The sequence below is a fragment of the Epinephelus fuscoguttatus genome, linkage group LG3, assembly GCF_011397635.1.
Source record: "Epinephelus fuscoguttatus linkage group LG3, E.fuscoguttatus.final_Chr_v1".
In the NCBI taxonomy this organism is placed as follows: domain Eukaryota; kingdom Metazoa; phylum Chordata; class Actinopteri; order Perciformes; family Serranidae; genus Epinephelus; species Epinephelus fuscoguttatus.
Genome location: NC_064754.1, coordinates 40476970 through 40491307, shown reverse-complemented (window position 1 = coordinate 40491307; position 14338 = coordinate 40476970). Strand labels below are relative to the sequence as shown.

At 41.9% G+C, this 14338-nt stretch overlaps 2 protein-coding genes across 2 annotated transcripts in view; both read right to left on the bottom strand.

Moving 5' to 3' along the window:
- Window positions 1–4531, bottom strand: part of LOC125883963 (ankyrin-2-like) — a 65956-nt gene extending 61425 nt beyond the window's left edge. Inside the window, exon 1 of the mRNA XM_049568648.1 lies at window positions 4082–4531. Coding sequence (XP_049424605.1) covers window positions 4082–4213 — 132 coding nt within the window. The 5' untranslated portion in view covers window positions 4214–4531. The remainder of the gene's footprint in view (window positions 1–4081) is intronic.
- A 2895-nt stretch (window positions 4532–7426) lies between these two features.
- LOC125885573 (histone PARylation factor 1) lies at window positions 7427–13395 on the bottom strand. Its single transcript, XM_049571222.1, has 8 exons — window positions 13264–13395; window positions 11147–11330; window positions 10108–10294; window positions 9821–9919; window positions 9378–9531; window positions 8468–8555; window positions 8197–8369; window positions 7427–7746 (listed from the first exon to the last, which is right to left on the bottom strand). Exons 1-8 carry the CDS (start codon window positions 13378–13380, stop codon window positions 7612–7614), a joined length of 1137 nt encoding a protein of 378 aa, XP_049427179.1. The 5' UTR covers window positions 13381–13395; the 3' UTR covers window positions 7427–7611.
- Window positions 13396–14338: the final 943 nt, after the last annotated feature.

Below are 14338 nucleotides of genomic sequence, written 5' to 3'. Positions count from 1 at the left end.
GGATGGACCAATGAACGCCGGGGGTGGGGGCGGGTCTAGCGATTAGCCAATCAGCGCCACGCTGATGTCAAGCTGTACGCCGGTGAGTAACTGGTGAGGATAGCAACAATGGCGACCACTACAGATCCTACAGACCACATTAACAATGCTATCGAGGTATTTCGCCACTACTCGCGTTAATGGAGGACCAAATTAAGGAAGCTGCCAAACTGGATTTAACAGCGACTCAGCTGGGCGTGCACGACGACGGAGACATTTTAAACGGGCAATGCTCGCTTGTTTTCGGTACCTCCGAGGCATGGATACTAATGACGTCAGATTCTGAGTGAGTCGTTGATCTCTACTGATTGGTTAGGGAAAAATCAAATTCCCTCCCCCTTGTAAATCGCCTTCAGTGGAAGCCATGTCAGACTGAAGGTTCTGGGAGCTTCAGTCTGACACTCAGGCTAGGTTTTCCGGCCAGCCCAGTGCTCCGTGAGTCAAGCAGTCTATTCCAGTGATCCGCTCCAGCTCTTACTATCAATCCACCAGGCCAGCATGCAGATGGCAGACACACACACACGGAGGATAGGAAGAGTAGCGGTCAACTTAGTTAACTGACTATTTGTTTTCTGCTCTGGTTTTTTGATATTTTTATTTGGTTTACACTCTTACTGTTTAAGTAAAGAGCACTGATGGCATTGTTTTGGGCACAATTAGTGAAATTGGAGCCATGGATGGACTACAAAAACACTACTAAAATAACTGAAAAGGAAAGGCTGCATTGTTTGTTAAATGCCAACAATGTCTTGTGGTGTTAATCTTTTTTTTTATTTATTAGGGGAGCAAAGCACAAGTGTGTGGAGTCTTGCTGCTATTTTAATTCCATTGTTAGACATTTTAAAGATTTCTTGTGTTGATTTATTTTCTATTTATTAAGGGGCCAAAGCAGCCAAAGCAAACCAGCTATATTTTTTATTTAATGTTAATGTTCAAATTTAAAGTTTGTTTATTTAACCCTGTTAACAATAAACAGGTCAGATTCTCATACCAAGTGTTGTGGATCATTCTAACTAACCCCATTAAGTAGTTGTTCTTGTTAGAGTAATACTGCTTGATCAAACCTTTTCTAACATGACTGACAACAAAATAAGTGAATATGTATAATACGCGCTTGGATCAGATCTGTATCAGTATTGGCCAAAACTCAAGGCTGTAATATCAGTATCGGATCGGAAGTGAAAAAGCTGAATCGGGACATCCCTAGCCAATATGTCAGTGTTGTGGCAGCTTTGGAGTTCTTCTGCCCCTTAAGTCGCCAAAAAAGAGCCACAACAAAAAACTAAAAAATGGTCTGCTCATACAGGTGTTTTCACTTATCTGGCCTGATTAGATCTCTTGTCAGGACTGTGAGGGCATGGACCAACTGTGCTTGATGGGCATTGTCCTCATTCATTGTGCCTATTAATGAAATGAGGAACAACTTAGGCCAAATATTCAGCTATGGTTCACTTCCATTCAATGCAAACAGAGGGGCAAATGAAACATTCGCTTCTGGCAGCAAAGCAAACTTATATCTTCACATTGTGGAGAGTTCAACTTTGGTGAACTTTGACTGGTGAAGTCACAGCCTCAACCAGTAGCAAGAAAGTATGTGTGAAAGAGGACACTGATTGTTGCTGTGTCTGACCAGCTCATATTTTGTATTGGCCACAAAAAATACAAACTGCCCCACATGAGAGATGCTGCCTGGCTGGCAGTCAGTCAGGGGCAGGCATGGATTGTAAGAAAATGGAAAATGTACCACTAACATTTTATTTCACTGCATTTCTTAGCAAGCTAGCTATGGTTAGTTAGCTTTCTACGTTCGTCACATCAGGCACTGCCCACATTCAGCACGAATATTACCTTGGCAGGCATTCACCACTCACCTGCAGTTGCTCATGCATGGCCACACCCTATAAAAGTTGCTTAGTCGTGTTTACAGCCAAATAAAAGTTTGACTTCACAGGTATAAAATTATCCAGATCTTCTGGATTGTTGGGCCCACAGAACAAGCGCACCACAGACTTTCGCCAGTCAAGTGTCTGCTGCTGATCTGGTGACTAATTTCCAGTTTAGCCCTCCACTAACTTGAATGGGGATAAATTATTTATTTGTGCTGCTCTTCTAGACTTTAGAAAGGTTATCAGACCAAATGGATCAAATTCCGATAGCAAAACGGGTCATTTCGCGGGAGTTGTGACGCTCATAATCAAACATATCTCACTGGCTTGAAATCCTGGCACTGTTCTTCAGCGACTGGTAACCTATGATGGTACGTTGACATTAGTGACCTCACATAATTCCCAGCATATTCTCACCCAAATTAAAGCTTCTGGTGGGTGTAATGAGCCTTTAAATAATGGTATAATCAAAAAGCAGTTTTGGAAATCAGAGTGACAATTTTTGGTATTTTAGTACTTTTGCCTTCCAATCTCAAATTCTACCTAGCAGAGGCAGCTGAAGTCAAAAGCACAAACCACAGACAGATCAACCAGTAAGACTCTCTGGTGCCATGACAAGGACATGATCATTCATCACCACTGCCACTTGTGATCGATCAATAGGGCCTATTGGAGGCACTGCTGCTAGAGACTAAGCATGGATCTCTGCAGTGGTAAATGATTACTCCCCTGCACCATCCTGGCACTTAAGCTAGTGTGCTACCTTAACAAATTTGAACCCTGAACTTTCCAAAAATATCTCTAAGCCTTTACTGTGGATCAAAAGGAAGACATTTATTCTCACGTGCCTTTCATGGGATATTGATGTATGTTTAGGTAGAGAATGAACCTCTCTTTAGTTTAATTGGTAAACAGAATGACTTCAAGCTGAAGTACAACTGTAATTGTGTTTACTTAATCTCGAACGCACCAACACCTGTTTGAGCAGAGTCGCTTTGGATTTCTAAATGCGAATAACACAGTAACTCCTAATTGCATCCAAGTATGTGAGCATCAACGGCCCCACCCAGAAAGAAGACACTAAAGTGTGTGTCTATGCGCGTGTGTACTTGTGTGTGTATATGTGGCACTACAGTCCATTACTGAAATCACATTAGGCTGAGAGAGTGCACTGAGACAGGAAACAACCATCTACCATCTCCTGACTCACTTTCACTGAATACACAAACACACACATTACATGATCGGATCTAGATAGTAACGCTGAACGTTGTTTTTCTTGTTTAAGCCGATGCATTTACGACATAAACAGACTCATGGATATGAATAAAATAGGTCTGACATGTGATGAAGTTGTTTTGTGGAGAGGAGAGGAGAGGAGAGGAGAGGAGGAAGCTGCATAGTAATACCAGAATTTCAGTCCACACAAGGTCAGAAATACTTACTGGCAAACCAACCAAGCCCATGAGTGGCTTGAGAGAGCTCATAGTGGGAGCACACACACACACTTTACCCATCAAGGCATTATTCCTAAAGAGAACCACAAACAAGCAGACTTTATACACAGTGTGTGTAAATATGTCAGCTTGTGCATCTCAGATAGAAGGCTAAAAACTACCAATGTTAGACACAGTACGCCCACTAAAATCCACAGCAGCCTAGTATCACAACTAGCCTACTTGCAATATGTCATGTTTGGGTAGAAGGGTAAATGGACACAACTCAAGGACCAGTAAATATGCTCCATGTAAACAGTAAACCTCCAATGGTGTACGTGAAGTTGTAAACGCTCCTCACTGCAGCATGTAGTAGTGACTAGTGAAGTCAGTGCAAGTCTGGTGGTGTTTATTTTGACGGCCGTAACAACTGGCTCTATTGCCTATCTGGTGTCACCACACTCCTCTGCCTCTAAGTCTGTTATCAAAACAGATGGCATTTTCTCCGCAGAGGAGCTTGCTCCTATTAGCAGCTAATTTAAACACAATCTATGCAACATCTGAGAGAATCTGCCAGATAACCAGCATCGATGTTGCAAAGCACGGCAACGCCTTTGACTGCTCTCCCTGAACGCACCCATCAGCAGCGGTTCGGGCTGCTCGTTACACGGCTGACTGGGCCGGTCAATGCAGAAGAACAGGCTGCGGACGGACACCCACCTGCCGTATACGGTTCTGGTGCAGCGGTGGTGGAGGTCCACCCTCAGGGGACGTGCTGTTCGAAGAGGCCATTTTCAAGTCACGGTCGGAGCCGCCGCCCCTGGAGAGGCTTCCTTCAGGGCTACTTGACATTCTGACTCGGGCTGCCTGCTGCTGCTGCTGCTGCTGGAGGCGACGCGGTCAGTCAGAGTCCTCTTTTTTTTGCCGGTGCAAGGTGGATCTCTGTGCGGGGCCTCAGAATCCACAAGGCTCGGCAGGGCCCGGGATCATTCTGCGGCGTCACACACAGTCTGTTATGAAACGTGACAATATGTAAGACAGTGATTCTTCCAGACTGTCAACCCGAAAAGAGCGCTCCCTCCGTTCAGGGATGCTCCCCGTGTGTTGCTGTAGCCTGCGCGTGTGTGTGTATGTGTGTGGAGACGTGAACGCGCCTCAGATGCGCTTCCCCGAAACTCCGCAGGATCAATGCTGCCTTCAAGGACAGTCGGAAGCTTCGCAAACGCACCTTAATTAGAAAGATCAGTCGGAAACACTGTCATTTTCTGACACTCCAGTTGCAAAAATACGATCTGTAAGGGACGAGAGGACCAGTATTAAATGGATGTAAACTACCGCGTTGGGTCTACAATCTACAATGACTAAATAGAGTAATTACACTCTTTGTTTGTGTTTAATAGTAGGCTATTTGTTATTAACATACTACACCATTTAAAATAGTTATTATACTGCCATAACAGGTTTTACTAATATCTTATTACGACAGTGACAAACAGCTCTGCTCCACTTGAGCCCTACAATAAAAATCAGACCTATAATAATACATTTTGTGACTATCCCATGAATAACCAGTGGAACATGAACGCACCGCGAAGCAGCAGTGCGCTCCTGTTTTGCTTTTTGTGTCCCCCACCCCTCAGCGCTCCTGCAGCAGCACTAAGTTAACAGTGAGCTCATGATGTCCCACGATTAAATGAAAACCGTAAGACTGCTTACACCAATAAAAAATCATCGAAGCCCAGGCACACTGGGATGGGCTTACATAATGTGAGCTCCCTCTTTAGCAGTCTTACGCCCCCTCCTTGGCCTGTGTGTCCTCACTGAGCTTCAAATTTAATGGGGGTTGACAGGGCAAAATCAATAAGGATGGAGACATTTGAAAACCAGGCAAGCCTTGGGTGGAGGAGGGCGTGGAGGAGAAGGAGGGGTTAGAAACCGTGTTAAACAGACCCAAAAATGTGCCAGTCTTCAGTCTTTAAAGTGGGGCTGGATAGAATCATATTGTTCCAAGTCAGATATTATTTTAATTACCTTCTTTAAATATAAAAAAAAGTAAAAGATGGAAATGTGGGAATAAGGAAATGTTTACTGTTCAGTAACTTACTTTGCATTTATCTATGTTTTTCAAAAAGCACATGTATGAAACATAACATGTATTTAAGAGACTGACTTTGCATAGGTGTTCCCCTGCCCTGCCTTAGACCCTGGAGGTAAATCTGAATTCATGACTACTGATTTCAACAGGAAGAAACTTTTGGCACTGTTCCTTTTTAAAGATTCAGTGCACAGAGTTAGATTGCCTTAAAGCACTTTCTTAGTTTTTGGGCCCTCTGCCACTGTAATGGTTTGATTTTGGACATGTAGCTTACTGCCTTAGGTCTTGTGTAAGATCACCCAATCTGTATCAGCAAGCATCCAAAACACATGAGTTAAGTTAATGAACATGTGACCAAATCATTGAGTATAGTACAGACTAAGTGCTGAAGCCTTATTTGAAATGTAGCTTTAGAAAGTAGCAACAGAAAGCAATTACTGTGGACATAAAGCCTATCACTCAGGGTTTAGTCATCTTTACACTAGTCCAGAGAAACTTTGTCAAAACAGACATACACATTTTAATGGTTAGTTCAGGAACATAGGTTGCAGAGACTTTATCACAGCACAGGGTTTTGTTGGTCACGCCCTAAAACCCCAGCAGTGTGGCCAGAGAGGAGATGTTAAACTACGGTACCAGAGGCTTACAATTATTGCATTTAAAAAAGAACTATATCATGCGCAAGTCATAACTACAGAAAAAATAGGCATAAAAGTAAATGTGCAACTTTACAATACATGGAAATGACTGGAAGCGTGTTCATATTCTGCATGAAATTACTTAGGGCCATAAGCTAAGCTACTAAAATAAATAAATAGGCTTAGTGGTGCATTCAGAACTGGACTAAATAACAGCATACCTTAGTGCACTGATACTCAATTTATCTGGTCAAACCTGGTCGCTATATGGTGCAGGGTGGCCTGGATTCTTTGTGTACTGGTTGTAAATAAGGTGCCAGAGTGCATAAAAAATCATTAAAAGAGATTGTTAAAAAAAAAAGTGCTAAGGCAGGATCCCCTGGACCCCCAACACAGATCTGGGCTGAGCCCCAAAAGACCTGTGCGGGTCTGCTGCGACGGGATTGTCCTCGTTTATTTATTCTATCTGATAAATATCATTAATGTTTGTTTATTAACCAGCTCCTGGCCTGCTGTCATTTTGCAAAAGTGGCCGCTATAGTGCAAAGCAAGTTGAATGTGACTGCCTTAATGAGAAAGTTCAATCTTCAGACCGACAACTGTGCTCATGAGTCACATTCATCATAGGCCATGCTCATGAGGGTTATCTTAATGTTTCCTGTATGCAGCAACTCATTGCTAATTATGTTAATTGCACTTTCCTTCAATTTCATACAGCAAGACCCTGTAGTAACAGTTCTTATTTAAGTACTATATAACAAGAAACCAGTTTAAAGTAATGACTGAATACATGACATCTCAAGAGTCACAGTCATTAACATGTGGGCGACTTGGTTGGTTGAGATTACTGAAGTAAGGGCAGGTGATCAGACATAACCTGTTACATTCTAAATTATTTTAAATTATTATTATAAAGTTTTAAAGTTACATCCTTTGATGTTAGTTGTTGGATGAAATGTTACATGGTGGTTAAAGACAACCTACTTTCATTTAAAATAAAATGCTAAAAAAACCCTAACTTCTCAGCTTTTACCCAGATCAGTGCAAATGATTGCTCACTGACTACTGAATTCATTTTAACTATAGGAGCTGATGACCTGAAGTAGAGATGTTTCACAAGCACATGTGATGCTGCTTTATGTGTAGTTGTACATGCAACACTGCCCTCTGTTTCTACTGCATGGTATTACACCCAAAACACAAGCCATGCTGTATAGGTTTACCTATCATGGCAGGGGCTGAAGCAAAAGATTCTGCCATGATAATCTAATAGTGACATGTAAAATTAAAAGCTACAGTATACACCTTGAACACAGCAATCAAACTGGTAAATATATAAAAATACTTTATTAGACATCTACCTTTTACAAACAAGATTATCATTGAACTGGTTCCAATCAATGACAGCAGCACCAAAACCACCAAGAAACATTAACAGTGACAAACAACAGAAGACAAGGACACATGGTGGGGAAAGCTTATAAGAGCTAGAGCTGGTATGTACTTCTGAGTCTTTTTTAATGTGCGGAGAGTTGGTCCAGGTCGTCATGGCTGCGGCTGGAGAGATGGGCCTCTACAATTTCCCCAAATAAGTTTCTTTTCAGGAGGTTGTAGGCCATGGGCAGAAGTTGCCTGATAACCTTGTGGAAATACTGTGGAGACCAACCAAGGAAACCAAAAATTAATAATTTGTTTCTTCCTACTACAGTCTAAATGGATTTGCAACATTCAGGCATTTAAATGGCCTAAAGCATTGCTTCCATAACCTTTGGGCTTTTAAATCCCACAAATGAAAACAAATTTGTGTGGCAGAAATGTGTTTTTCTGTCTGTCATATCCTATTAAATCCCACCTTGCTACACTCAGATTCATTCTGTGACTCACTGGAGGGGTGCCGACCCCTAAAAAAAGCTATTTGGCAAGCGTTTGTGTTGACTGTTTTAACTTTACTCCTGCAAACCCAAGTGCATCTAATGACACTGAGGACGCACTGTGCAGGACTGATAAAGGAACCATTTCTCTGTTTTCTGAATATCTGGTTTCATGCAGTACATTTAAAAGGATGGTCAGGAAGCAGAGAGACACTATTTCATGAGACTCACATGGGATCCGTAACAGAAGAGGTCCATTCCTAGCTCATAACCCATGCCATAGTCACACTCGTCGTTGGCAAACTGAACAAACGTGATCATCTCCTGGAGAGGTCCAAAGGCTTTGACGCGCTCTTCATCATTCCGGGCTTCAGCAATTGCCTTGAGGATCTTCTTGAGACCAGCTAGATATGGAGGAGGGACAAAAAAAATATCAAGTAATCACCCATTGGTTACATACCTGGTCAAAGAGAATAACTATATATACAGTATTTAAACTCACCGTCTGTTTCTGGTAGTTCTCTGTATCCTACATCATTCTTGTCTACAGGTACAACGATGCCGGCACTGTGGAACGTCTTGGTGACCACCTATGGTGTGAGAGGGTAAGGGATTACCTGCTAGTTTCAACTTGGAACACAACACTTTGGTCAAACATATTTTTTGTTTTGTATACATGACTGCAACCACTTTGTAATGATATACCCACATTTTTAACAGCACATCTCAAACAGTTTTTTTTAATCCACCGTGACTGTACATTAAAACCAATATAGGCCCTCTTTACACCTGGTATCAACATGAGTCCTGGTCAGACCAACAGGTGGACAGCTCTAAGTACATGTGTGAATGCACTAAACGCATCGTCAGTGCTTCTTGATATCCGATTGCTAGGACCACATTCGGAGGTGGTCTGGGCCACATATAGCTACATTCCTTCAGAAATGTGTATGCTATTGTGTCCTGGGGCACAGTGAAGGACCAACTACTCAGCTGACGTCATTGCTTATTTGAAGTCCCACCAGATAAGAAAACTTTCTGTTAATGCAGTTACACAGACACAAAGCTGAAGGTCCATCTCCAGAGCTACTCTCCTTCCGGCAAAGGGTCAGTTCAACATCTCCGTGGCTAGCATGAGCTATCACAGCTGCAGCTGTTAAAACGATCCCAACAAACTCACACTGACAACGAAATGGCTCGATTCTAATCCAGGTGTGAACAGACTGACATAGAGCTGTCCACTTGTGACTGGATCACCCAAGGAGCATGTCAATGGATATTATAATTTCTAGAGGTATAAAGTAGAGGGGCTTTTCACTTTTATAATGTGGTAAACATAACTGTACATTGGATTAAGACACTGCAGTAGTTTAAATTTACAAGGTAGAAGACAGAATCACTTTGTAAGTTACCTTCTTGTCCCTCTGCTTCATGCCTTTGGTCTTCTGCTCTAAAGACAAGCCCAGAGTCTCTGCTCTGTCCCTCAGCTTTGTCTCCAAGGTCTCCAAAGCATCTCCCCCTTCTTTCTTGCTGCCCCTCTCTTTCCTCCTCTTCAACAGATACAGGCTGATGAAAGAGGGAACAAAGGGATCAACAGTGGGTACGATGAGATGCATGGAAGGAGAAAGACAGTGTGAAAAAACAAAAGTCTTATTCAGTAGCATGAAGACAAAGGCACACACACAAGGCAAATGCTCTCTATTTCTCTATTGACTCATACAGATCATATTCTGCGGTATACATTCAACATTTTTTACTCATTGTGCAATTTAAACTTTCTTAACCAGGCAGCTAAATCTGATCACTAGTATAGAAAATGTCTCTGTATGGTGAATATGTGATGGTTAGTACTCACAGGACAGCAGCAAACACATTGTCCCCCATCTGTGTGATAGTGCAGCCTTTCTTGGCTTCATTTTCTCCAACAAACACAGGAAGGGAGTCCGGAGTGTCTCTGGTGGATTTGGGGAACAATAAAATTACATAAATCAGAACTAATAATTCTTATGCAGATAGTTACCGCTGCTTCTATAGCATCAGCCCCTCCCTAGCTAGATGCAAGCTGCAGATATTTTATTTCTTCACCTAGAGAGAAAAAAAGGTTCAAGCATTGTTTCACAGACCAAGCTGTGTGTTCTCTACCTGTAGTAGCCAATGTGATGCTGACTGTCTTCACTCCCCCGAAGGATGGTCTGAAACTCCGGTGGGTCGTATAAATACCTCCAGTGAAGGTGGAAGTTAGGCTGAGGGTTCTTGGAGATTTTATGGGCTCCTGCCAGGATGTCAAAGGGACCAACCAGCTGCAAACCCAGAGTGTCTTTCAGCGCAACTGTATAGATTAGGATAAATAAAAATAATATACTGATACAGAGGTCGACTGACATACAGACATCAAAGTGCTTCAGTGCATTTGCTGCAAACTAGGCTTTAATGGAGAGTTTTGATGTTTACATTGATATATCTTGAATTTATATATGCTATTATTTGTTCTAGGTTTTAGTGGAAAAATAAAACAGAATGAACAAAACCGAAGAAAACGCAAAGAAATGTTCAAGAAACCATATTCTTCAAGCAGCGTCCCATACCTTGGTATGGACTTGAACAACACAACTTATCCAGTTAAATATGTGAACAGGAAATAAGTCATATGGGAGAAAGACAGAGAATATCCAGCACATGCCTGAGAAGTGGAAATTATTGTTGGATCAAAATAATCTCTGCAAATTAAAGGTTTCTGGTTTCTGCATGTCACATGTTGAGATTTCAATTTTTCATTAATACACTTGGACTGTCTGACTGTGGGTCACACAAAATCATCAGTTTTCAGATGTCTCTTTGGGACGTGCAAATTGTAATGAGGGATTGCTGAAATGTTCTGACTCTTAATAGATTAAATGATTAAAGACTATTAGTAGCTGTCCTCTTGTTTATACTATCATGGACAGGCAGCACTTAAACCCAATGCCTCTCAATGAAAAACTGGCAAATATAGAGGCATCATCGAAGAAAAACACTTGTGTCAACAGGTACTGGGCTGGTTCTGTGTATGTTTTATAAGGAGTCTCATGGTTCATCCTGTTTTCTCAATGCCTACAGACAAAAAATTGATTAAATGTCAGATGCACCTTCTATCCTATCAGTATTCACATAACGAGATACACTGTTGGTGTGAAGAGCATACCACAGGGACTGTCAGGACAAAGCTCCTTGCAGAAGTCCCAGAAGTGGTACAGATCTTCTGGCATTTGAAGCTTGTACAGTTGCGCCACCTCTTCTCTTTGCTCTGAATCCACCTCTGACAGCGGCATGGCTATGGATTCATCAATACAGGCTTTCTTCAACTCCCCATTGCCTGTAGCTGACTCCTAAAGAAATGTATTGAAGAAAAAAACAACTGAGTTGCTAGATTTATTTGGTATACTAGACTACAATGAATGTTTTTTAATACAACAGCCTAACAATAAACTGCATCGGGTTACTGTTATTGGTATAGGTAGGTCTTTCTAAAAGTCTGTCCTCCAACCCATTTATATCAATGAGAATAGTTTAAACATCAGAAACACATTTTATTAGGAAGATAACAGGACTTAAGCCAACACAATTAGACAAGGATCACAGGGGACTCATATACCCTGTTGTTTTTTTAACCCCAATAATGTCCCATTTGTACTAGTCACACTACAATAAATGAATGTTGCCAATTAAATCAGATATAGAAACATGGGAAGAACTGCCTCATTACATATATGGTGAGCTTAAAAACACTTGAATTAACTTGAATTTTACCCATATCGCTTTTCTCATTTCACTCCTCGTCAATTTCTGTACCTGGATCCATATTTAAAATGTTAGACAAGCTTAAAAGTGAATACATGTGACACAAAAAAATGAGGGGCTTGGTGACTGAAGATGTTGAGACAAGATAGACAGAGTGAGCAAAATTCAATATCCAAAGGTCATCTCTCAACAGTACTATTCCTGAGTAAAGCCCAATGGAAAACATTTAGGATTAAGAATAAATGAATATGACTAACACAGATTTCCCTCCATCTGTACAGGATAATGATTTTAAAAGATGGGCAGACGCAGGACTGGTATTGATTAACAGATGCTCATGTGCTAAGATCAACAAAACAAACCCCTCATAGGTCTGATATATACCTATGAAGGATTTGTTATTCCTTACCTTTTATATTCCGTTTTAATTAGATAGATAGATGCAAAGATGCACCTTACTGATCCTAAATTGGGACATTCTTTTAAAGTATGTGTGTGTATCTATGCATCTGAACTTCGATACTGAACTTCCATGTGTGTGTGTGTGTGTGTGTGTGTGTGTGTGTGTGTCAACATCTTACACAACAACAGTTTCTGTTGGGGTAGGAGCATTCACGATACCCTTAGAGGGTTCACACCTGAATACATTTACTTTTCCCCTCCATTATTTTGATGATGATTTAGGACATGTTAGTGCTGATACCTGAGCATGCGACTGTTTCAATTAACAAATCTATATGTTTTGTAAAAAAGAAAGAAAATAAACACCTTTCAGTGTCGCACAATCAAAGCCAACAGCATAGTAAACTAAAACTAATAAAATGACCATCAAGACGAATCGACTCATTCTTACGTTAGTTGTAACAAAAATTATCCCTCATAAAGATATTGCTTAATGCATACGCCCACACTCGCACTTATAGTGGAGTTGTGTTCAAAGCTTTGCACCTAACGTCAATACCCGTCAGAGGAATGTTAAAGGGACCGAGAACGTCTCATTTTGAGATCCTCTTATACAAGGTGAGGATCGTAATCTGAGAGTTGCGCGAAAGCTTTGCTAATCAATGTTAGCACTGAGGACACTGATTTATGGCCTTTGTTAGATCAAACCACGAATTAAATCAACACGCACGCTTTTTTCTACACCAGACTTGCCTACAAATGTTAGCCACCTAGCTAAATACTGCTAGTGTCCGTATCTCAGCGCTGCTGACTTGTGAAATACAACCAACGTCGAAACACTATGTCATAACGTTGAATGGCTGTTTTACTTAGCTAATTGTGAACATCACCGAATATCGGCTCTGCGGTAACGTTACCAGGCAGCACTTCTGCTGCCATGTTGTCGTCTGACCGCTGCTGCTCACACAGCGTGCCCAACAGTTCTGCCCATAGCGTTAGACTGAAGTTGCTTAGACGCCATTATAAACACACGCTGCACATCTTCTTCACTGGTAAAAACACCTTGCAAGCGGACGTTTCCTCATCCCAACAGAGAGGGTCAAAACAACATAATATTACCTGAATGGATTTGGGTTTTCTTTTTGCGCGCCCTGTCATTTTCTTCCTCTTGTCTCTCCGTCGCCTTCTTCTTCTGCGGGTCTGAATCGGCAGCAACTGCGCCGCGTTAAAGTGCATCACTGCCCCCCAGAGGCTGAGCCTGCTCACTGCAGAATCCCGAACACAATGTAACAGACGTTTTTACTGAGCTGGGGCCTCATTTATAAAACCTGGCGTAGGATCCATACTAAAAGTTTACCTACGCTGAAAAGCTGAAAAGTGCGTAAGCAAAAAAAAAGTCGGATTTATAAAACCATGCCTACGCACACCTGCAAGCACTTTCCCTTTATAAATCACAGTCCAACCGGAAAGTTGCGCAGCAGGATTTGATTCATGTTCCTCCCTCTCCACACCCACAATTCACCATGTATGGTCATGCAAATTACCTCATGAATGTGTTTTGCATATAAATAGGCATGATGGATCCACGGCATTTCACGCTGAATCATGGCAGCAACCAGAAGAAAGAGGAACTTTTCTGAGACAGAGATCGAGGTGCTTGTGGATGAGGTGTCAGCGAGACGGGAAACTTTATTCGGCGGCCATTCAAGTGGCATTACCAACAAACGAAAAGCCACTGAATGGCACGCTGTGGCCACGGCAGTAAGCGCGGCTGGCACAGAGCGCAGTGTCGCCGAAATAAAAAAGAAGTGGTCGGATTTAAAGGTGGAGGCAAAAAAAAAAGTGGCTTTGCACCGCCGGAGCGTGGCGGCTACAGGTGGGTCCAGAAAACACATGAAACATGCACATGTGGTGAAAGTTCTGAAGCACTGAGGGATGGCTGTGATATCCCAGACCTATTCGCACAGGATTTATTATTAATTTCTATTTCCTGAATAGAACAGAAATCTATAAATTGAATTTATATCAATAGACAATAAAAGAAATAGGCATACCTGTCGGATAATTCCCTCTGGAACGAGCCCGTTGCTAGGAAACCCAACGCTGTCAGCACTTTAATGTGTGCCGGTATGGCGCGGTTCCGGTGGGTTGGTCGCTCTAAAATTGGACTCAATTCAGCAATCAGATCCAAGAG